This window comes from Cervus elaphus, chromosome 26, assembly GCF_910594005.1.
Source record: "Cervus elaphus chromosome 26, mCerEla1.1, whole genome shotgun sequence".
NCBI lineage: Eukaryota > Metazoa > Chordata > Mammalia > Artiodactyla > Cervidae > Cervus > Cervus elaphus.
In genome coordinates, this window is record NC_057840.1 from 32,968,897 (window position 1) to 32,991,194 (window position 22,298).

The following is a 22,298-nucleotide window of genomic DNA, read 5'->3' on the forward strand; positions in this document are numbered from 1 at the left end:
GTATTTCAGTGTCTCTTTTTTATTAATTTGAGCTTTCTGTGGCCGAATATAGAATAAAAGATGCGTATCTGAAGGAGTTTAATTCTCAAAAGGAAACAGCAGTGAGCTCTGAAACCTAGCTGTGGACATTCGGGATTCGGGATTTCTAGAGACTTTGAAATAAGTAGAATTTTGCTTAGCACTATCCCCGAGTGAATTCTTGAGTTTAAGAATTTGCTGAATCAGCCGGATTAATATATTCTCGAACCAGGACAGACTAGGGAGTTTAGAGATTTTGATCGGCCAACCGAATCGGTAGAAGAGGAAGTTATTATTGCTGTTAATTGGGATAATGATGACCGCGAGAAGAGGCTTTTATTTCTTGTTAGACTGAATTAAAAGTTTTGGATAGGATCATTGAGTTTATGATGTTTAAAGGTCCTTTCCACCCATTGTACAGAGACTCTTTGCCAATTCTGCCTCTAGAAAATATATACAGTTAGTATTTTCAAATATCTCATCCTTTTTTAACTAGAGGAGACTTTTTAAGACTTTTTTCTGATGTTGAATTCGTTGTTGGCTACTGTATGCAGAAGTTCAAATGTGAAACCCTTTGTTAAAAGATTACATTCCAGGAGAGGTTGGTTGAAAATCTATATTCCACAATCACAGAGTCTGTAGAAAATATGACCCAAAGTGGCCCTAGGTCTTAACTGTCTTCAACTGGAGAACTAGGTAACCTGCAGGGTATCTCAGCCTCAACATTCTATGACTTCTGTCAATCTAATATGTTCACGGGCCAGCTTGCCCTTTCTAGAAGGATTATGTATCTGAAAGAGCAGACTGCTCCCTGAATCTTGTCACCTCTGTCACCAGCCCTCAGAACTTAAGCTCTTCATCTCTCTAAACCTAAAGGTGGATATCTCCAAAAACTACTGTCTTTGGGAAAACTCCAGGATAATTCAAGGAGCTCAGGAAATTTCACTATATATTAAGAGGTTTACTCCTGTGAAGCCAAGGGAGAAAAGAGAAAAGAGCAGGAGAGAGGGAGTGCTCAGAAGAGAAGAACCAACCAACAACATGAAAAATGGCAGAGACTGGGAGCGGGTGGAAGCGAAAGACAAGGGAAATACCTACTAGGAGTGCTGGATGTCTAAGAATGACAATACACGCCATTGTGTTTGAAGGTCTTTGTGTCGCTGTGATGGAAAACCCTTGGTCCAGCTTTGGCCTATTCAGCTCTTCAATGCTTCATGGAAGAAGATTATTTTGCTTTTGTTGCTGTTAAGTGTAGTTGATTTACAATATTGTGCTAGTTTCAGGTGTACGGCAGTGACTCAGTTCTAAATGTATATGTTTTTCAGATTATTTTCCATTATAGGTTTTTACAAGATACTGAATGTAATTCCATGTGTTATACAGCAAATCCTTGTTGCTTATTTATTTTGTGTAGAGTAAGTTGTCTCATTTTGTTTTTATCAACAGATGTAAGGGGTCAAATGTTATGCTTGGGTGATTGTAGGAACAGAGGCAGCACACATGGAAGAAGTCTGCAGAGCACTGTGGTCCTGAGAACACAGGCCTTCCCAGTTCAGAATATCTTAGGGGAAGGTTCTAAACTGTGAGTAGTCGTATTCTCCATGTAGGAGTGGAGAATTGTGTTCCACCTTCTTGAGAGAAGAGAATCTACATAAATTATTTGGAATTCTGAGCAGATTTGTCTCTCCAGTTTTTTTCAAACGTTATTAGTGTGGACTCATGGATATTTCTGAAATAGTTTGGGAGTTTTTAAAATTGATCAAATTTTTCCAGCTTTGGCTGTTAAGAACTCTTCCAGTTAGCTTCTGTGTCCCTGTGACATACTCCCATCATTGTGGACTTAAAAAAACAAAAACAACAACGAAAAAACCTTTCTCACTTTCTGGCACGGCAAAATACTCTAAACTACCTGGTTTATTTCTTGCCCTCCAAGGAGTCTTGGTTCCTTTTATTGGGAGAATGTTGTTAGAAACCAAATCTGGGTTCGAGTTGTGCTCATTACTACTGAGGCATCCTTGCTTGTAGGCTCTCTAGCTAAGAAATTTTGATTCCATACTATACAGGAGTAAGTATAGTGTGTTTTGATTTGTTGCAGCTAGTATTTTACAGTCTGGTATTAATTACAGTTTAGCTTATTTCCATGGTCTGTACAAAAATTTTGAAAACTGATGCATATCTGATGGCTATGTTGGGCTGTCAACCGTTCTTCCCCCCAAGTCCAGTCATGACAGTTTGTTTATAATTAAAATTTTTTACCTGATCAGCTAGATTTTAGTCTCTTCTCCCTAATTCTGTCTTCTCACCCCCCCCTCCTTTGTGGCTTTCTCTTCTAATATAGTGAAGTGTTGAAAATGTTTTGATGTTAAGATGACTGTAGTCGAGTATGTGTGTGCATGCTCAGTGACTCAGTTGTCTGACTCTCTTCGACTCTATGGACTATAGCCCACCAGGCTCCTCTGTCCATGGGATTTTTCCAGGCAAGAATACTGAAGTGGGTTGCCATTTCTTCCTCCAGAGGATCTTCCCAACCCAGGGATCGAACCTGAGTCTCTTGTGTCTCCTGCATTGGCAGGTGGATTCTTTACCACTGAGACTGTTAGTTTGTTATTTTATTCTGTATTGCCACTTAACATTATGGTTCAGAATGATACCAATGAAATAGTTTAACAGTTGCATATCATAATTTGGCTCTACCCAGATTTCATAATCTGTAAAACAAGAGCACATCTACTGCTTCAGATCATCTAACTAGTCTGAGCTAGATATCTTGATACCATAAGCTTAAATGAAGGCTTGATATAAATTATACACTAGTGAACTTAGTATGCTTCTTAGACAAGATTCTAGAATGGATTATTAAATGGATGACGTTTCCACACTACCATGAAATAGAAGTGTTATTCTCAAGGGACAAGGAATTTTTCAATTATGCCAAAATTTGGCTAGGAAGATGGCTATAGCACAGGTGTTTTTCTCACAGTAGCCTTGTGAACAAGATAAATGAATGGGGCCGAATGTCAAAAATCAGGCTGGTTTACAAATATTTCAACAACTGTAGCCGAATACTAATGACTTGCGTGTCACTGATACTTGGGAAGACTCTAGGAGTGTGCCTAAGCATTATAGTCCATTTAACCCAAGGGCATGAAGGTGCAGCAAGCATGCTGGGCAATTCTAAAATGATCAGCTTCTGCAGAAAGGACTGAAAGGTGATCATTAGCTCTTTCCTAAAGTGACATAACACTTGTCTTATTAACCACGAAGGATGCACCCATTCCAAGAATCAAAACCATTGGCGTTAACTTTAGAATAGGGAAGTATGGTTTAGGGAGTATCAGGTGTGAAAAATTAAAGGTGTAAGTTAAATTAGCAGTCTAATTGAACAAGTATCAAAATAGTTAGAAAAGGCTGAGACAGCCACTACAAAGGAATATTGTACCCAGAACCAAGATAGATTTCTGTCATACTCTTAGCAAGTCAAGGCAGAGACCACTGAGAAAGTATTAATTTTGGAAGTCACGCTTTAATGGTGTTCTTCGGCAAATGAGGCATTTTTTTTAAAAAAGGGAAGACATAATTGTGAATTTAATTTAGTTCAGACTGATTCAGGGCTTACTATTATCAGATATTGCGTTAACTCAGAGATGGGCCCTGTTCTTGGGCTTATGGTCCAGTAGAGGGAGACAGGCTGCTCAGCAGATGGCAGTAAGCACAGTACAAGCTCTGCACAATGGGCTTTTGATGCAGAGTACAATTTAGCCCAGATTGTTAAGAGGCCAGAGAAGCGTTTCTCGAGAAAATGACACCTAAAAGGAGTTCAGAAAGGTAAGCCGGATTTAGCCAAAAAGGGCAAAAAAGGTGGGACAGGGAACCTGCCCACAAGAAACCACTAAAGAGCTCTTTCCTCCGCTGCCGCTAAGGTGCTCGGTTCTTCCGAGGAAGCTAAGGCCGTTTTGGGGTGAGGCCCTCACTTCATCCGGCGACTAGCACCGCGCCTGGCAGCCCTCACCTAGCACTCGCCCGCACCATGGCCTCCGTCTCTGAGCTCGCTTGCATCTACTCTGCCCTCATTCTGCACGACGATGAGGTGACTGTCACGGAGGATAAGATCAATGCCCTCATTAAAGCAGCCGGTGTAAATGTTGAGCCTTTCTGGCCAGGTTTGTTTGCAAAGGCTTTGGCCAATGTCAACATCGGGAGCCTCATCTGCAATGTGGGGGCTTGTGGACCTGCCCCGGCAGCTGGTGCTGCACCAGCCACCGCTGCTGCCCCAGCTGAGGAGAAGAAAGTAGAAGCAAAGAAAGAAGAATCTGAAGAGTCTGATGATGACATGGGCTTTGGTCTTTTTGACTAAACCTCTTTAGTAACCCATTCAATAAAAAGCTGAGCTGTTAAAAAAAAAAAAGAAACCACTAGAGATTTTAAAAGTTTACCCCAAAGCAGCTACAATATGTAGTTTTGAATATCTGAATATATGCTGAAAGAAATTAAATTTGCTTTATGTGGCTCCCAAGTAAAGAAGACAAATGGAGCTCGGTTGTTGTGGGTGGGCAAAACGGCCGACAAGGCGCCGTCCGGGAGTCTCCGGATCCCGGTGGCAGTGTTGCTGTTGTTGCTTTGGGGAGCTCCCTGGGCCCATGGGAGGCGGAGCGACGTGGGCATCATCACGGACGAGAACTGGAGAGAGTTGCTGGAAGGAGAGTGGATGATAGAATTTTATGCTCCATGGTGTCCTGCTTGTCAGAATCTTCAACCAGAATGGGAAAGTTTTGCCGAATGGGGAGAAGATCTTGAAGTTAATGTTGCAAAAGTTGATGTCACAGAGCAGCCAGGACTAAGTGGACGATTTATCATAACTGCTCTTCCTACTATTTATCATTGTAAAGACGGTGAATTTAGGCGATATCAGGGTCCAAGAACTAAGAAGGACTTCATAAACTTTCTAAGTGACAAAGAGTGGAAAAGTATTGAACCCGTTTCATCATGGTTTGGTCCAGGTTCTATTTTGATGAGTAGCATGTCAGCACTCTTTCGGCTCTCTATGTGGAACAGGACTTGCCATAACTATTTTATTGAAGACCTTGGATTACCGATTTGGGGATCATATACAGTGTTTGCTTTAGCAACTCTGCTTTCAGGACTATTATTAGGACTTTTCATGATATTTGTGGCGGACTTCCTGTGTCCTTCAAAAAGGCGCAGACCCCAGGCATGCCCTTCCAGAAAATTACTACCAGAATCTTCTCAACCTTTGAAAAAAGTGGAGGAAGAACAAGAGGCTGATGTAGAAGATGTTTCAGAAGAGGAATCTGAAAGCAAAGAAGGAACAAACAAAGACTTTGCACAGAATGCTGTAAGACAACGTTCTGTGGGTCCTTCACTGGCCACAGATAAATCCTAGTTAATTTTTACAAATATTTTCATATGATTTTGGCAGAAACAGAAGATCAATTATTTGTTTTGGTTTGAAGTGAACTGTGACTTGCTTGTACATTGCAAGGTTCAGTCTAGCTTGTCATTAGGTTGAACAGTCTACCTTCTGAAAATAAAAGTAGCACTGTGAAAAAATAGGATTTGAAAACAATATGGTGGTTCAAACAGTTCTTTCATTTTTGGGAAAATCTGGTGCCAAGCAATAAGATTTCTGTATGTTTGTTTCATAATAACTTTCAAGTCTGTGTTGAAAATTACATTTCCCAAGTATTGCATTATTGAGGTATTTAAGGAGATTACTTTAGAGAAGAAGATTTCTCATTTGATATAATTTTTCTCAGTTTCACTGTGTGAAGAGAACATATTTCCCATTAATGGGAACTTTGCCCATTGTCTCAAGAAATGTGTATTTCAGTAACAACTCTGAAACCCTTTATCTCCTTTAAAGTCCAAAATTTATTCATATTTTTAGATTATGCGACTAATAAAAACTACCTTACTTTAATTACAGTTTTCTACCCATGATAATACAGGATATGTTTAGAAAGTTTATAAAGGTTGGTTGCCTTTTTTGTTCTCCTGTGTTCAGTGTATGATTTGTATTTTTCTTACCATGGGTTACATTTTTTATTTTCCAAATTGGATAATTTCCTGGAAATATCTTTCATGTTTTAATAAATTGTTTCAAACTGAAGTTTACCGAAGAATACTTAAAGTGAAAAGCCATCTGATAACTTAAAATGTTGGCTGCCTGTTTCAGATTTTACATCATTCTTGTTGAACCTGTACTTGAACTTCTTTTTTTGGATGTGAAGGTGAACATTCCTGTTTTATTTGATTTTGTGGAAAAGCCTTGGTATTTCTATTTTGAAAATTCACAGAAGCTTAATATGATATGAAGTTAGCATTCTACTCAGGAAAAAGCATCTTATAGTGTGTGTTTTCAATGTATATTTGTCCTCATCCAAAAAGTTCTTAGTTGATTGTACAAAGTCAACGTATGTTTGATGATTTAAACTCATAAAGTTTTATGTTTTTGAAAAGACAAAAAAAAAAAAAAAAGACAAATGGAAGCAAATTTCAGTTCAGTATGTGAAAATTCATTTATTTAGTGGAAACTTACAGTAAAGTACCCCAACACAATGGAAATTCCATAAAATGACTGGTGGTTGGCTTTGTCTCATAGTGAACCTACTATGTAGTTGGTTCACATGATCATTTCATTAACCCACAATAATGATTCTACCTTTTTTATAGGATTGTTTAGAACCCCACTCACACATTAAAACCTTGCCATGTGCTATATCACTTACAGCTGTCCAAACAAGGAGGCTACACTGGGAAATGGGAGACTTTATCATCATGTATTTTCAAGTAGAGGCTGGATGAAAATTTTTCATTGGGAATCTGTGGATGTGATGATTCAATTTAGGTTGGAGATGCCCTCAAAGATAACGCTCACCTTGGAGATCCTAGAGCCCTCAAAAGAAACTATTTGATAGCTTTCATGAATGAAAGCTGTGAGAATGAACAAATTCATAAATAAGGGTTTTATTTATACTACATAAAGCTTATGTTTCTCATTACATCTGGCAGAACTCATCAACTGATAGAAAATGTAACACTATTCACATGTACTTTCTTTTACTTATGGTTACAAATACCCTTAAATCAAATCAAAGCTTCAAACTTCAAACTTGTTTCCAGTCCAAGCTAGTATGCTAAGCCTATATGTCTGGTTCACTCTCTCTATAGTAAATTGTTATTTACTATAACAATCAAGAGGAATTATTTACATTACTGCTGGAAATTGAGAAGGGTGCTAACAGCATTCATGAAACCTTCAACTTTTCAACAGCAGGTAATATGATTAAAGCAGAGCCACAAAGCATTTGCCATTCACTGAACATGGAAAATGTGCCCCTTGGGAGTCAGGGTCTTCCAGGAATCAGGATCAACTCTGGGCCCATTCAAAGCAAGGATGCTGAGCTGCCGAGTGGAATGCGAGGGTGCCTCTGCTAAGTGAGAAGAGGGGTGCTGCCGCTTAGGCTGCAGCAAGGCATTCATATAAAGGGAAGTATGAAGCCAAAAGGACAATTCTTAGCTATACTTTTATTACCGAATCCATGTATTTACTGCGAGAGAATGTGCATTCACAAATATAACATGTATATTTCATTTTTTATGAAAAATTATTTACATTAATGGATACAAAGTGGTATGAAAAGAACTGTGTCTGTTTGAGATTATCAGTACTTTAATTTTTCTTTTGACTGCTTTTTCTGTAATGAATGGCTTTTGTAATAACAAAGTTTTAAAAATTAGCCCCAGCAATAAAACTAGAAACTGATTAAAAATTCCTATCAGCAACATTTTTTTCCTTCTTTGAGTCTTTGGAATTCAAAGTTACTAAATGTCTTTAGTCAATTATTTTTTGAGCCAAATACATATATACAGAACAACAAATGCATATATATATTCTATTTTAAAATGTAGACCAAAAAAACTCCAAACCCCCAAAATCCTCAGAGTAAGTCAACATAAAAAAACTGAAAATATTTATTGGGCCAGAAAGACAAAAACTCATAGTTATCTGTTGTTGGAACTGTAAAGTAAATAAACATACACTTCCTGTGTAACAGGAGTGATCTTTCATTAAGGTCTTTACAATTCAATGATGCATTTACTCTTAACAAACTTTGGAAAGACAGTATCATAAAACTGTCTCAAAATATGTTAGGTCATCATTAATATTAAAATTAAGGATAGCAAAACTCGTTACTCCTACCACATCATCATACTAGTCTCATACATGTTACCTCTCAAATTTTAGTTTGGAAGCTGGCTCACTTAACAATGTCAAATCCTATTTTATTGCACAATGTCCAATTCAGCAATTTTCAACTATGGTGTAAAAAAACTAAATAAAAGCAAAAATCCTTAGGAAAAATGTATTTTGTCTTTTTTCATTTCAAGAGAAACAAAGCTGGGTCTAAGGAGGTGACAGAGTTCTATTCAAACCCATTCTAATAAAGGAACCCATCAAAACATTTTCACTTTAAATAAAAATTTGAACACTACCAAAAACTGTCATTTTTGCTCTACTCAATTCTTACTGAAGAAAGTTTACTGAAATTATTAAGGAAATAAAATGTTGAAGGACTGAAGAAATACTTGCAGTAAAGAGAATAAATACTAGTATTGGAAAATGTCACCAGGGAGGGGTATACCATACCCCGCATACTGCTGATAAAAAGGAAAGGAACCTGTTGGTGGTTTGACATTAGTAAGCCCTACAGCATCAAAAATGGAGAGTTGGTTCCATGAGCTGTCTAGAATGGTGCCGAAGGCAGTGCATTTATCACAGATGTTCCGCCACATGTTTCAATTCTGTTGCCATGGGTCATCAATCAGACTCCAGCAACTGTTAGAGCAATATTCAACTAACAAACTGGGCATCAACATTAACAATAGTTTATGGATGTTCCCCTTGCAAATTTCACATTTTCCAGTAACAAAAATTTGTACAGAAATTGGCATTTGAAAGGCTGTAACTGTATTATGTTTTACCTGAAATCTTTTAGTATCTTCATGAAAAAAGTTGTCTAGTAACATAAATTGCTTCTGCATCCGTTCCACAAACAAGACAAGGACCTAAAACATCCAGACTGTTCACAGACAAAGTCCTATTAGGAAGCAAGCTTGTGATTTCAATACGATCTTTGGCAGGATCAGTGCTGAGCCAGGAGCTTATAAGAGATTGGTGAACATTAGCTTGGTTACTAATGCTATGAGACAAAAAAGTACTATTTCTTCCTCCTGGGAACAAAAAGAAAAGGGGAAAACATTGTTCAAGACCAATTTTATACTAGTAAATATCTGAAATTCTAATATTTAAAAAATGTAATGATATAAACTTGTTTTAACTCTCAAGAATAACAGGCTGATGATTCCATTATAACACATCACCGTTTTTGACCAAAAGCTTTTAAGTCAGTGATATTAAACATAATTTCATGGGATAACATGGCTTTCAAACTTGAACTCTTCAGCAAAGCACAGGATTCATTTTGACCCTGTCTTCCTCGTTATACTTTAATGGAAGGTCTCAGAAATGTAGCAAAATGGCTAGAGGACAAGTAGAACAGATGTAGATAATATGTAGAAACCTAAACGGTTAGACAATCAAAAAATGGAAGTGATCATGAGAAAATTTCTGGATGTATTTCTGAGTATTTCTAAAAATATATTTATTTGTATATTTCTAAAAATATAATCAACTTGCTGTAGATCTCCCTTTATTCTTGCATTTATTTTAGGTAAATGTTCTTAAAAGTAGAATTTTAGAACACTACCAAATTATAAACTTTTATCTCTGACAGTGCTCTGCATTTAACATAGAATTAATTATTTCAGTTTTAGCCTTCATTTGAAATTTTCTTTCTACTTTTTGCCAGATCAAATAAAGACAGATTTCATTTACTCTCAATAAATGGTTGACACCTACTATATGCCAGGCTCTGTGCTAAGTGCTGGGAATACAAGGCAAAGTCTCTCATACCTTGAAGTTTAAAAATTAGTGGGTTCAAATCTTGCTGATTCTTAAAGCCCAGCTCAATTTCCTTTTCTGAGAAGTCTGTTCAGATGACTCTAGTTCATGCTTCTCTTTTCTTTCCTGGAACCCTCAGCACTTGTATGCACCCCTAATAATTTACTATTTGCAACATTTCTTATATCATGATTTAACTTTCTGTGGCCCTTTCTCCTAAATTAAAACTAAATTAAGTATTCCTTAAGAGCAGGTTATATAGATTATTTTACTTTTTCACAGTGTCTAATACTGTTCCTTGCAATACCAGACATAGGATATAGTAAATGACTATTTCTAACCTAACCAGCATTCTTCAAACTATAAAACCTCAAATGCAAGATAGTGGGGGTAGAAGAAGAAATAAAAAACCAAGTGCTTAGCTACTCCTGGGTATTTATTAGAAACTAATAAAACTATTAGTTTCTCCATACATGAAGTTATTAACACAGGCATACTCCATGCTCTGCACATTGCATACTTTTCCAGAATTTTTCTGGAGAAGTTTTGGACTTTTCCTTCTTAGTTTCTGTTTACCTTTTACTGTTCTGATGTCTTATATTACTCTTGAATACTGTGAAATGAACATTAGAACCATTGTGCAAAGTCTCTTTCCTGGTCCCCCTGCTTCCACTTGTCCAACCTTCTCCCCACAGTTGCCAAAGTGATTGATTGGAAACGTAAGACAGATCACCCCACTTCCCTGCTCAAAATTCCCCAGTGGCTTTCGGTCACGTCAAAAGGAAATCTCAAGTCCCGCTCCCAGTCTGCAGAGCCCTGCTCCTCAGCTCCTCCTTACCATCTACTCCCCCTCCTGCCTGCTGAGCGGCAGCCACACTGGCTCTTTTCTGTTCTCAGCCTCAGGTGTTTGGAATTTGGTGTTTCCTCTACCTGGAATGCTTGCCTTTGACTGGTACTTTCATCTCTTCAGGTCTCTGCTCAGATCTTCTCTCCTCTGCCAAGCGGCCCCTCCCCGATTAATTTTTCTTTTTATCATCCTACTCTCTTCACTTTTCTGCATCGTCATCAGGGTATTTGATCCAGTTCTTTTCCGTTTTGCTCTGTCTCCTTTGCTACTTTGCTGTGCTCTGCTATGTACTGTAGGAATGAATTCCTTTTTCCAGGCTCCCTTGCCATCTGCCTTCCAGGCAAAGTCTGTGTGTGGGAGATAACTATTGTGGGTGATGAAGGCAGAGAGGCTGTGGGGAGTAGGGTGGGGGTGGGAAAAAGCTCCAGGTTTCTGACAATAAATACAGTGATTCCAGCCCCAGCTGAGGTGGCACCTTTTCTGCTGATCCAGAACCAACTCTGACAGCACTTCTAACATGACAGCGGAGGTTATTAACAACTGTTCATTTCTGGGTATTCCTCCTTTTTGCTATTTGCTCTCCGTTCTTCTAGCCCAACACACATGAAAACAATTCCTCTAAACCCAGGGTAGTTTCTGCTTTTCTGATTGGACTTTTACTGAAACATCATCTACTGACTTACTGTCTACTGGAATATTTGCTCTACGTGCCTCAAGGCTTTTCTGCTCACTATCGTGGGCTCTAACACCTAGAAGAGTACCTAGCACATGGAACTTGATAAACATTTGCTGAGTGATTGAACAAAGTTTGCAGTCACAGGCAAGCTCAAAAACAGGAGGCTTAGAAAATACCAAAAATAGAAATAAAAATACTTCTTGATTTTAAGTGTATAGTTTCTGGATGACCTTTACTTATGTCGTTTCAGTCGTGTCCAACTCTTTGCAACCCTATGGACGGTAGCCCACCAGGCTCCCCTGTCCATGGGATTCTCTAGGCAAGAATACTGGAGTGGGTTGCCATGCCCTCCTCCAGGGGATCTTCCCAACCCAGGGATTGAACCGCGCCTCTTAGGTCTCCTGTATTGACAGGTGGGTTCTTTACAACTAGCGCCACCTGGGAAGCCCAACCTTTACTTACCTGTCTTTAATCAGGAGACAGAGCCTTTTATTCTGAGAAACCAGTACCTTAATACATAAAAGATCACCTTTGTCTTGTCATACACCTTCGACAATGTAACATAAGAGAGTGATCAGTGCCTATTCTGTGGCATAAGGGCCCACAACAATGTACTTACAAAGTTAGCCAGCTAATAGCATTTCTAGTTGTCAGCAGTATAGTGGTCAGCAGCTGATAGATTTCATGCCCTGTGATACTAAAATTTACCCTGAGGCCAGAGAATGGAATTCTTAATGTTATTCCTTAATGTTAAAATTATCTAACATTAATGTTAATGTCATTCCTTAATGTTAAAAATATGAGTATTTCTCATTTGGTATATCAAAATATAATCTCAAGTTGCTCACAAGAATCTTCATCAAAACATTTTACCTTGGTGAAAGAGTGACGACTTCTCAGGCCCGTCTGTGGAGGCATCCCAGTGCCAAAGAGATCCATCTTCAGAACAAGTGAACAGGTGATCTGGGTTGGATGGGTGAAAGTGAACTTCCCACACTGTGAGATAAGAGCCAAGGTCAGTTAAACCAACGTCAAAACCCTACCTCTAGGCATATTGTCCGTTAACCTCCATTAAACACCTTCAAACTCCAAGCCTGTGATAAAAATCAAAGGCTTCAGTGTCAAAAAGAAGGCATAATATAACGCTCCAAATGGCTGAAACATGTAGATAGGATAAAGACGTCAAGTAAATCTACTCGTGTATCGGGCCAGCAAATGAATGAAAATAAACACTAGTCATCTGACCTACTGCTTTTTTACATGGAAGAGTATTGGGTTGGCCAAAAAGTGTGTTCAGGTTTTTCCATATCAATTTATGGCAATTAGAACAAAGTTTTGGCCAACCCAATATGACAATGGGATAATTCTGAAAAGATTTTTTGAAAATTGTTAAGTTCTTTCATTTTCAATTTCTATGTCATTAATATTTGAAGGTTTTATTATTGGAAAGGGAGAGAGGGAAGACCATAAAAGCAGTATACAAATGAAGTTAGTTCTAAGAGGCAGAGTCCAATTTTGGCTCATGCCAAGACTCTGCTCTGTATCACAGAAATAGCAACTAGCTCTCAACAAGCCAAAACCTGGAAAGGCTTCAAGAATCTGGATCCAGTTTCAGATGGAGGACTTTTAAGAAGCCAGCTTGGGACTGGGGGCGCCTCAAGCTCTAAACATCAAGGGAACTTTGTGTGCCAACAGACACCTGGGAGCCAAGGACTGGCCAGGACTCCTCAGGAAGTTATCTGCAGCATGAAGGTAAAAAAAGGAGTCTGTGAGCAAGGCTTCTGTGATCCTGGGTTAGGTAGGCTTAGAGAGGCAGCACAGAAAGCACCCAGAGTGTCGTATAAAAAGTGCAAGGCACATGTTTGCAAGCTGGCATTTTCATTCTGACAGTTGGCACAATAAAACATGCTGCAGAACAAAAAGGTGACCTTCCTCCGGAAAAGAATGTATTCTGGGTGACTCCCTGTGTAAAGTACATTCATGCTGTTTCACTAAAACAAGGTAAAACAGAAAAGCCTAATAGAGCCATTGCAGGCTGCCCAAATCTAGACACTTACGTATTTATATACTTTCCAATCAGAAAACAAACCTCTAGCCAAGAGTCAAGATGAATCGAAATACACTACAAGCCACTAGTGTGTTCTGCTTAACAATACAGGCTGGCATTTAAAAATAGGCTGGTGAGAAGAGCTTTGAAAGTTTATAATTCTAACTACCACTGGGTTAGCAACAACAGACTCTGATGCATACCCTATTCATTCCCCCCTCTTCCCCCCCCACCCCACCCCACAGAGCCATACCTAGAAGAGGGAAACAGTTTCTATTTGCTGCTTATATATAATCTTAAAAACTATTTATCTTCCCCAAGTATTAATGACGTGAAACTTTAGCTTCGAAGTTACAATACTGGTATAACATTTGCTCTTCTACACTTTTATTCAAGCATTAATACCAACTTTTCCTAAGACAGAATTTAAAACTATAATCCACCCTGACCTGTGGTGATAAAATGAAACATTTCTGTTCAGCCAAAACATCTCCACTAAAATAAAAAAACAAACAAAAAAAGCAAGAGCCTATATTTTTTGTTCTTGCTAAAAGAAAAAAAAAAGTTATAATAAGAAATTGAACAACACACATACTGGCAAATATTAAAAATAACAACCTGCATTTTGCATAGGAAAAGTGCATTCTGACATACTGGGTATAACAATATAAACTGGTTATTATTTTTATGTAGAACAATTTGTCAACATGAATCACAGCTTTAAAATTATGCCAACTTTTTGACTCATCAATTCTATTTCTAAAAATTATCCTAAGAAATAAGCACATAAAGATAAATATATATGGATAATCACTACAGTTTTATGTATAACAAACATGTTTAACATGTTTAACATGTTAAGAATGTAAATGTCAAATAAAAAAGGAGTTAATTATTATGCTGCTGTGGCTGCTAAGTTGCTTCAGTTGTGTCTGACTCTGTGCGACCCTACCAGATAGCAGCCTACCAGGCTCCCCCGTCCCTGGGATTCTCCAGGCAAGAACACTGGAGTGGGTTGCCATTTCCTTCTCCAGCGCATGAAAGTGAAAAGTGAAAGTGAAGTCGCTCAGTCATGTCCAACTCCTAGTGACCCCATGGACTGCAGCCTACCAGGCTCCTCCATCCCTGGGATTCTCCAGGCAAGAGCACTGGAGTGGGTTGCCATTTCCTTCTCCAATGCATGAAAGTGAAAAGTGAAAGTGAAGTCGCTCAGTCATGTCTGACTCTGTGCAACCCCATAGATGGCAGCCTACCAGCCTCCTCCATTCCCGGGAATCTCCAGGCAAGAATACTAGAGTGGGTTGCCACTGCCTTCTCCGTTAATTATTATAAATCTATACAATCCAGTCAAAAGTTCTGATGTAGAATGATCCATATGTATCATTTATGGAAATCTGCTAACACTACATTGTATAGCTCACCCACCAAAAACTTCATGTATCTTCACAAGACTTACTTTCAGCTTCATGAGCCTTCAGCAGAGACACAGGCATTGTACCTTGTCTAACATCCCAAATACTCAACATTCCATCCTGGCCTCCAGTAGCTACAACGTGCTGCTGGTTGGGATGTCGATCAACACAGTGGAGTGGCACTCGGTCACCAGTCCTTTAATGGGAAATACAATGACTTCAAACAGTGGTAAAGTGTAATTAATCATTGACTAACCCATGAAACAAGTGTCATCCCATTAACTAAATAATTTTGTGGCTGGAGCTACTGGGTAAACTTAAATTATGTCAAAAACCTGACTACATTAAATATGAAAGTGAAAGTGAAGTTGCTCAGTTGTATCCAACTCTTTGCGACCCCATGGACTGTAGCCTCCAGGCTCCTCTGTCCATGGGATCTTCCAGACAAGATCTCTCATTAAATATACCTCTAAATACTAGAATTCTGAGGGGGAATTAAAGGCTAGAGTTATTCATTCTCTCTTCAATTTGGACACATATGGAACAAGAAAATTTGATGGTAAGATATGCAAAATATTTCCATTTCTTAGCTTTTATTTTTTTTCTTTTTTTTTTCCATTTATTTTTATTAGTTGGAGGCTAATTACTTTATAGTATCGTAGTGGTTTTTGCCATACATTGACATGAATCAGCCATGGATTTACATGTGTTCCCCATCCCGATCCCTCCTCCCGCCTCCCTCCCCACCCCATCCCTCTGGGTCTTCCCAGTGCACCAGCCCTGAGCACTTGTCTCATGCATCCAACCTGGGCTGGCGATCTGTTTCACCCTTAATAGTATACTTGTTTCAATGCTGTTCTCTCAGAACATCCCAACCTCGCCTTCTCCCACAGAATCTAAAAGTCTGTTCTGTACATCTGTGTCTCTTTTTCTGTTTTGCATATAGGGTTATTGTTACCATCTTTTAAAATTCCATATATATGCATTAGTATACTGTATTGGTCTTTAACTTTCTGGCTTACTTCACTCTGTATAATGGGCTCCACTTTCATCCATCTCATTAGAACTGATTCAAATGAATTCTTTTTAACGGCTGAGTAATATTCCATGGTGTATATGTACCACAGCTTCCTTATCCATTCGTCTGCTGATGGGCATCTAGGTTGCTTCTCATTTCTTAGCTTTTAAAAAGCATTATATATCAACTAAACAGCATACTCCTTACTTCTACTCTGTCTTATTTAATGCTTAGTTTACATATATATTTTTCAGTTTGACACATACTATTATCTAGAGAAGAGGAGGCTGCACACATAGAAAGGGGATTTCTGTTAGAAAAAGTATCTTGGACCATATTTTCCTCCCAATCACATCTAAAGTGTATTATTTCACTATTAATAGGATCATCTGATGAGCAAAAATAAGTACCCCATTAATTAATATACACTTCAAAGAGAAAATATAAACTTCTGAATCAATACTACAAATATTTATTAAATGCAGCAAGGTATTATCAAGCCCATCAAATTATACAATTGACCTTGAACAACATGGGTCCACTTACATATGAGTATTTTTCAATAGTAAATGTACATTGCAACATGAGCTGAGGTTGGTTGAATCTGGGAAGGTGGAACCTTCGGTACAGAGGATTCCTGGAATATGGAGCACTGACTATAAAGTATACATGGATTTTCGCGTGTATAGAGGATCAGTGACTCTAACCCTTATATTGTTCAAGGGTCAACTGTATTTGCTTTATTAAAGTTAATCAGAAATTACTCTTAACATGCAATTAAAATACAATAGGGCTTATAAAGTTAGTTGCTACAAATAAACAAATTTGTTTTACACTATTGAAATTACAAATCAAAACTTACAGTGATAATATCTGAGTGGGCTCATTTCCTTGTTGTCTAAAATCCCATATTTTTAACTGTCCAATTGAATTTACTGTAAGAATCTCAGGAGTTCGAAGGAAGGTTACAGCGTGGAGTGTACTGCTATCTGCATTGTCTGTAAATTAAGAAAACCGCAGGTATGTTAACAGGCCACCACTTTTCCATGAATACCTTAAACAGCCTTCCCTCTGTTGACTGAAAGATTACAAGTGAAATTTTAAATAAGTCACAATTTTATTTCTATGGAAAAATATGGGAACATATGTTAAAATGGACTCTCCTTTGGTAGAAAAATTATATTACTCACAGGACATCTGAACTGTTTTCCAAATAGAGGACTAAGTTTTCACATATTTCTCTGTTTCCACGTAAGAGTACTACCCTCCATTTCTGAGACAGCTGTCCAAGTCCCTTTATAATCCAATTTTATCTCCCACCACTGCTTCACCCTAGACAACCTAGACAGCATATTAAAAAGCAGAGACATTATTTGCCGACAAAGGTCTGTGTAGTCAAAACTACAGTTTTTCCACTAGTCATGTACGGATGTGAGAGTTGGACTGTAATGAAAGCTAAGTGTTGAAGAATTGATGCTTTTGAACTGTGTGTTGGAGAAGACTCTTGAGAGTCCCTTGGACTGCAAGGAGATCAAACCAGCCCATCCTAAAGGAAATCAGTCCTGAATATTCATTGGAAGGACTGATGCTGAAGCTGAAGCTCCAATCCTTTGGCCACCTGATGTGAAGAACTGACTCATTGGAAAAGACCCTGATGCTGGGAAAGACTGAAGGCAGGAGAAGAAGGGGGTGACAGAGGATGAGGTAGTTGGATGGCATCACTGACTCGAAGGACATTGAGCTTGAGCAAGCTGCAGGAGTTGGTGATGGACAGGGAAGCCTGGCGTGCTGCAGTCCACAGGGTCACAAAGAACAACTGAACTTAACTGCTTCCTCCAGAACCTTCATTCTGTTGGGCCAAACACCACAGCTTCCTACAGAGCTCATTCTGACCCTGTGTTATTCTGCTGACTCATCTCAAATCAATTCATCTTTATCCTTATCAGATCTCCCTTCTGCCATGAACTTCTTCCTGTTTGCTTTAATGGTCCTTCTGTTTTTCCTAGTGTGTCTAAGCTTATACATCTTTATTTAGTATATACTTAAAGACTTTTGTTTTGTGACCCTCCTCCAAACTGTCACCAGGCCAGAAGTCTTTCAAAGCTAAACAAATGGTATTCCTCAGAACTAAAAATAATAACAATACAAAAAACTGATTCATGGGCTCAATTCACAGAAGTTCTAATTCAGGAGGTCTAGGGTGATGGGCTGTTAAAAATCTCCTCAGGCAAGTCTGTACAAAATATGGTTGAGAACCACTACGCTAGTCAGACATGACTTAGCAACTAAACCACTATCACTGCACTAAATAATCCTTCTAAAACATGATGTGGGTACATTACCCCTTTGCTCAAAAACTTTCAATGGCCCCTCAGCCGCCTACCTAAAATATGTATTATATTCTTCACAACCTGACTGCAATTTACCTTTCTTGTTTCATCTCTCAACTCTCCTATTCAAATACCTAAAGTCAGGTCAGACTACACTTTCCGTCATTCTCTGCACGGCCTCACCCTGCCTCTATGCTACTCCCTCTATCTGGTGTGCCACTTCTTAGTCTTATTTATTGTCTAGAATCTAGATTAAATGAATTGCCCTGCCCCTCAATTCTTTATCCGATAATTCCTTCCAACCCTCCTCCCCACAAATTTCTCTTTCTTCTAGTCAGTCCTTCATACAGGCCTTATCAACATACTATCTTGATAAAGGGATCCTGCTTTGTATATTTCTAAATCCCTCAAACATTAAACCCCAGGCATTGTACATGGGAGGTGCTCAATTACTGTAAGATAGACCAAAGAAAGATGATTTTTCTTACCTATAGTTCTTACAGCTTCCTTGTGATCAGCTCTGAAGAGATTTATCCGGCCATCTTCTCCAACTGTAACAATTTCTGGGTTGTTGCACACAACACCCGTGCATGGTGCATTGCTACAGGAAGGACTGCCCGGACCTGTGTGGTAGTGAGCTGCTGTCCACTGCTGGCTGACTGACAGGGTCTAGGTGTCAGAAATGAGGCTATGATTAATTAAAGCAAAGCTCCAAAAAATTAGCACTTTCCCCAACTAAACTATTATTTTAAAACTGTGTCTCATACCTTTCTAGAAAAATAGTACTCTTTTCCCTTTGTATTTCCAAGTATTAAGGTCTAGGAAATACTTCCATTAAAGCTCTGTATTCACCAGATTAGATTCAAAAGAAACACCGTTTAATAATATCCCAAACTTATCTCAAACTAAAGAAACAGTTTTTAAGTATCAGGTAATTATGTGTTCAAAGGCAACTTTAAATTCTTAAGGGAACTGACCTACATTCAAGAGATAAATCTCTGCAGGGCTTTCCAAATGACTCTGTTAAGAATAACATTTAACTAGATCTGGGTCTTATACTCACTAGGTATGCCTATTAGTAAGATGACCTTTATTAATATCCAAATCTAAATAAGCATTCTCTTCCAGCAACTTAAAACTGTTACTTCAAGTGGGGCTATTTTAAAGGATTGCCCTTACCACTGTGCTCTGAAGGTCAGCACTCTTAGCCTTTGACATACAAGGACGGCGTTGAAAAAGTGTCAAGCCTTCATATAGTGTGTCTTTCCTTCTAATTAAAACCTAGGTTCTGTCCACAGAAGGAAAGCAGCTGTTCCTGCTCCCTCTCATGATGCCTGAGCTAGAAAGTGCTCTTTCTTCAAACAACCAGAGGAGGATCTTAAAAGCGAGTTACAGATAAATTACTTGCCAGAATACCATACTGTTACATTCAACCTAAGAAAATTGAAGTTACCCAATTTCAATGAAAGTTCACACAGAAATGGTTCTAGAATTAATCTATTAAAAGATGGGTAATACAATGACATTTCCCCCTCTTTATAGTTTTTGAAACTATAAAACTTTATTATTTGTCATTATTAAGTACAGCCTTCTCTAAACCTTCCTAAAAATAATTAAAATGCAAACTGAGTTTTCAAACAAAAGTTCTTTACCCGGTTATTTGGATGGTGGAGGAAAACTGTCACACATCCTGTTGATGAAGCGGCTACAATTCTTTCCTGGTCAAAAAACTAAACAGAAAATTCCTGCATGTTATAAATTCATAAATATCAGCAGGGAGGAAGCCCATTTGTCTAACTCAGTTAGCAGTGTAACAATTTTAAAATGCAAAGGGCCTACAGATGCTAAGCAAATAAAATGTGAAAGTCAAAACTGCTATACAAATAAAAGTATTTTCATGAAGAATAAACAACAATAATTTCCCCCCCCCGCCCCAAACCTGTTCATCTACAATTGATTTAATTTTGTACATCTACCATAAAGGTTTAGGAGAGCATAATTCCCAGGATCAGGCAGCTTTCCACAGAAGAAAATGCAGGGACTCTTAAGTCTTACAGATCAGAATTTGAAAACTTAATTCCATTCCCACCACTTATTACGAGCTTTGAAACCTTGGCCAACTTAAGTTCTCCAAGCCTTGGTAAACTTGTAAAACAAGAATTCAAAAAGCAAAAACATGTAAAGTGCCTTGTACAGTATTTGTCACATAGTCCATCCTCAAAAGATCTTAGTCTCAGTTTTCTCATAAGAGAGGACAATACTTGATTCACCAGCATCCCATGAGAATGAAACTAACTTATGTAAACACAGCTTGGCACATAGTAGATGGTCAATTAAACAAACAAGCTACGATCAACTTCACATCCCCTTCCCCAGTGCAGATTCTGCCATAACCAGCTATATGACGCTGGCAAATCACAACCCACAGAGAACTCAAGTTCTTGTAAACCCGAGGTAAGACTAGACAAACTTTAAAGTCCTTCACATCTCTCAATGTATTATTACTCTCAATTTTTTAAAAGTTAGCTTTTGGATATTACAACAGACGTACTTGTAAATCCATTACATCACCATGATGTTTGATACTGCACAATAATTGATGGTCTCCTTCAAATCCTCCATCAGAATCCAAGCTTCCAAAATCTCCAATAGACCACAGTGAAACATAATTTTCCTGAAAGGCAGAAAATTTCATCTTGAGATGAAATATACGTCAAACTCCCCGAAACTGAAATGTGCACTGTCTTCAGTCAACCCTGCTTTAAAAGCATCCCTGGCAAACGGCGGCCAAAAACACAAGAAACGAGGCCACTGATGGCTCTCAGGTATAAGGCGACCGAGCGTGAGACATGCATTCGCGAGACAGAAAACCGCGCGAGGAGCTACAAAACAGGAGTTCGCGCGCTGACGGCCAGGGGTGCGGTTCCTGGAAGGAGTTGGCAGGGAATCCCGGCCGGGCGCAGGGGTACCTCATTGTCCCAAGAGCCCGTGGCGAAAGTCTCCGCTGTCTGCAGGCTCCCTGGAGGTAATGGTCGCCAACGGGTCTTGCTGATTTTCTGTGATACAAACTTAGCATAAATTTCCTCCATGCTGAGAGCAACCCAGGCAGGCACAGCACGAAGTACAGCGCGCGCCACCCAGTCCCGCCCCTTCTCGCTGAGCCCTGATTGGACCGGAGCTCATGAAGGACGGTGGCTGCAGAGAGACAATTCTCCTCAGTCGGCAGTGCGGGAAAGAACAACCCGACCCGACAAGCAAAGAAGATACGGCGCCCTTCCTCACCCTGGCGGCTCTGAACCAAAGCCAGAGCATGCCCGTCCTTGTGCTGTAGGACCAGCTTCTAATCTGCAAAATCGGTATAGGAACGCAGAGACAATACATTGGCGCAAAAAAATTTGTAATGTAAAGACAAATTTAAGAGCAAAAACAATATAAAAGCAATGCAAGAAAAACGAGCCAATAGCCACACCTAAGTAGGCTTGCATTTCACCACGCATAGAAAAGGTTCAAAATCCTTAAATTCTCGTGGAATTACGTCCATTAACGTACCAATGTATTATTCAAAACCTCTCTTTCCTTTCCCCCCAAGCAAGTCCTTTTTTTCAGTGCTAACACACAGTCAGAAACTGGAGTTGTAATTCTGAAGAGCCCCAGTTCCAATTTTGAGTCCCAAACTGACTAAAATATTCCCAATATTGAAGTAAAGAATGCTGCTTCGGTTATTATCGCAGAATCCCACGAAATAGTTAATATATAAGTATATTTTGGATTGGAAATATATACACATATACTTACATAGACACCACATTTGCCAAAGTCTGGTTAGAACTAAAATTTGAGCATTGTTGCTGACGCAGTAGCATCAATGTCCTTACATAGGTTTGTTTCCTTCCTTAAATTTATTGGGACTAAATGATGACTGGATCCTTCCAGTCTCAGTTCTGATTAGGAGTCAGCAAGTTGGATTC

General features: G+C 38.8%; 3 protein-coding genes across 3 annotated transcripts; 2 read left to right on the forward strand and 1 right to left on the reverse strand.

The window, feature by feature from the left end:
• Window positions 1-3,904: 3,904 nt before the first annotated feature.
• LOC122684214 (60S acidic ribosomal protein P1-like) lies at window positions 3,905-4,423 on the forward strand. The gene has a single exon (XM_043888210.1). The coding sequence runs from the start codon at window positions 4,046-4,048 to the stop codon at window positions 4,370-4,372; it is 327 nt and encodes a 108-aa protein (XP_043744145.1). The 5' UTR covers window positions 3,905-4,045; the 3' UTR covers window positions 4,373-4,423.
• A 69-nt stretch (window positions 4,424-4,492) lies between these two features.
• On the forward strand, window positions 4,493-5,956 carry LOC122684211 (thioredoxin-related transmembrane protein 1-like). Its single transcript, XM_043888208.1, has one exon. It carries the CDS (start codon window positions 4,493-4,495, stop codon window positions 5,417-5,419), a length of 927 nt encoding a protein of 308 aa, XP_043744143.1. The 3' UTR covers window positions 5,420-5,956.
• Window positions 5,957-6,529: 573 nt separating this feature from the next.
• Window positions 6,530-21,831, reverse strand: NUP43 (nucleoporin 43). Its single transcript, XM_043888205.1, has 8 exons — window positions 21,300-21,831; window positions 20,882-21,004; window positions 19,983-20,060; window positions 18,819-18,999; window positions 16,863-16,998; window positions 15,027-15,178; window positions 12,397-12,519; window positions 6,530-9,270 (listed from the first exon to the last, which is right to left on the reverse strand). The coding sequence occupies exons 1-8, from the start codon at window positions 21,417-21,419 to the stop codon at window positions 9,041-9,043; spliced, it is 1,143 nt and encodes a 380-aa protein (XP_043744140.1). The 5' UTR covers window positions 21,420-21,831; the 3' UTR covers window positions 6,530-9,040.
• Window positions 21,832-22,298: the final 467 nt, after the last annotated feature.

Bases quoted from the DNA above. Each gene is read 5' to 3' on its own strand.
- LOC122684211 (XM_043888208.1), top strand. From the start codon at position 4,493: ATGCTGAAAGAAATTAAATTTGCTTTATGTGGCTCCCAAGTAAAGAAG.
- LOC122684214 (XM_043888210.1), top strand. From the start codon at position 4,046: ATGGCCTCCGTCTCTGAGCTCGCTTGCATCTACTCTGCCCTCATTCTG.
- NUP43 (XM_043888205.1), bottom strand. From the start codon at position 21,419: ATGGAGGAAATTTATGCTAAGTTTGTATCACAGAAAATCAGCAAGACC. The intron at 16,999-18,818 runs GTAAGAAAAATC...CTTAATTTACAG, and splicing joins GGAAGCTGTAAGAACTATAG to ACAATGCAGATAGCAGTACA. The intron at 12,520-15,026 runs GTAAGTCTTGTG...CTTATCTCACAG, and splicing joins GAAGGCTCATGAAGCTGAAA to TGTGGGAAGTTCACTTTCAC.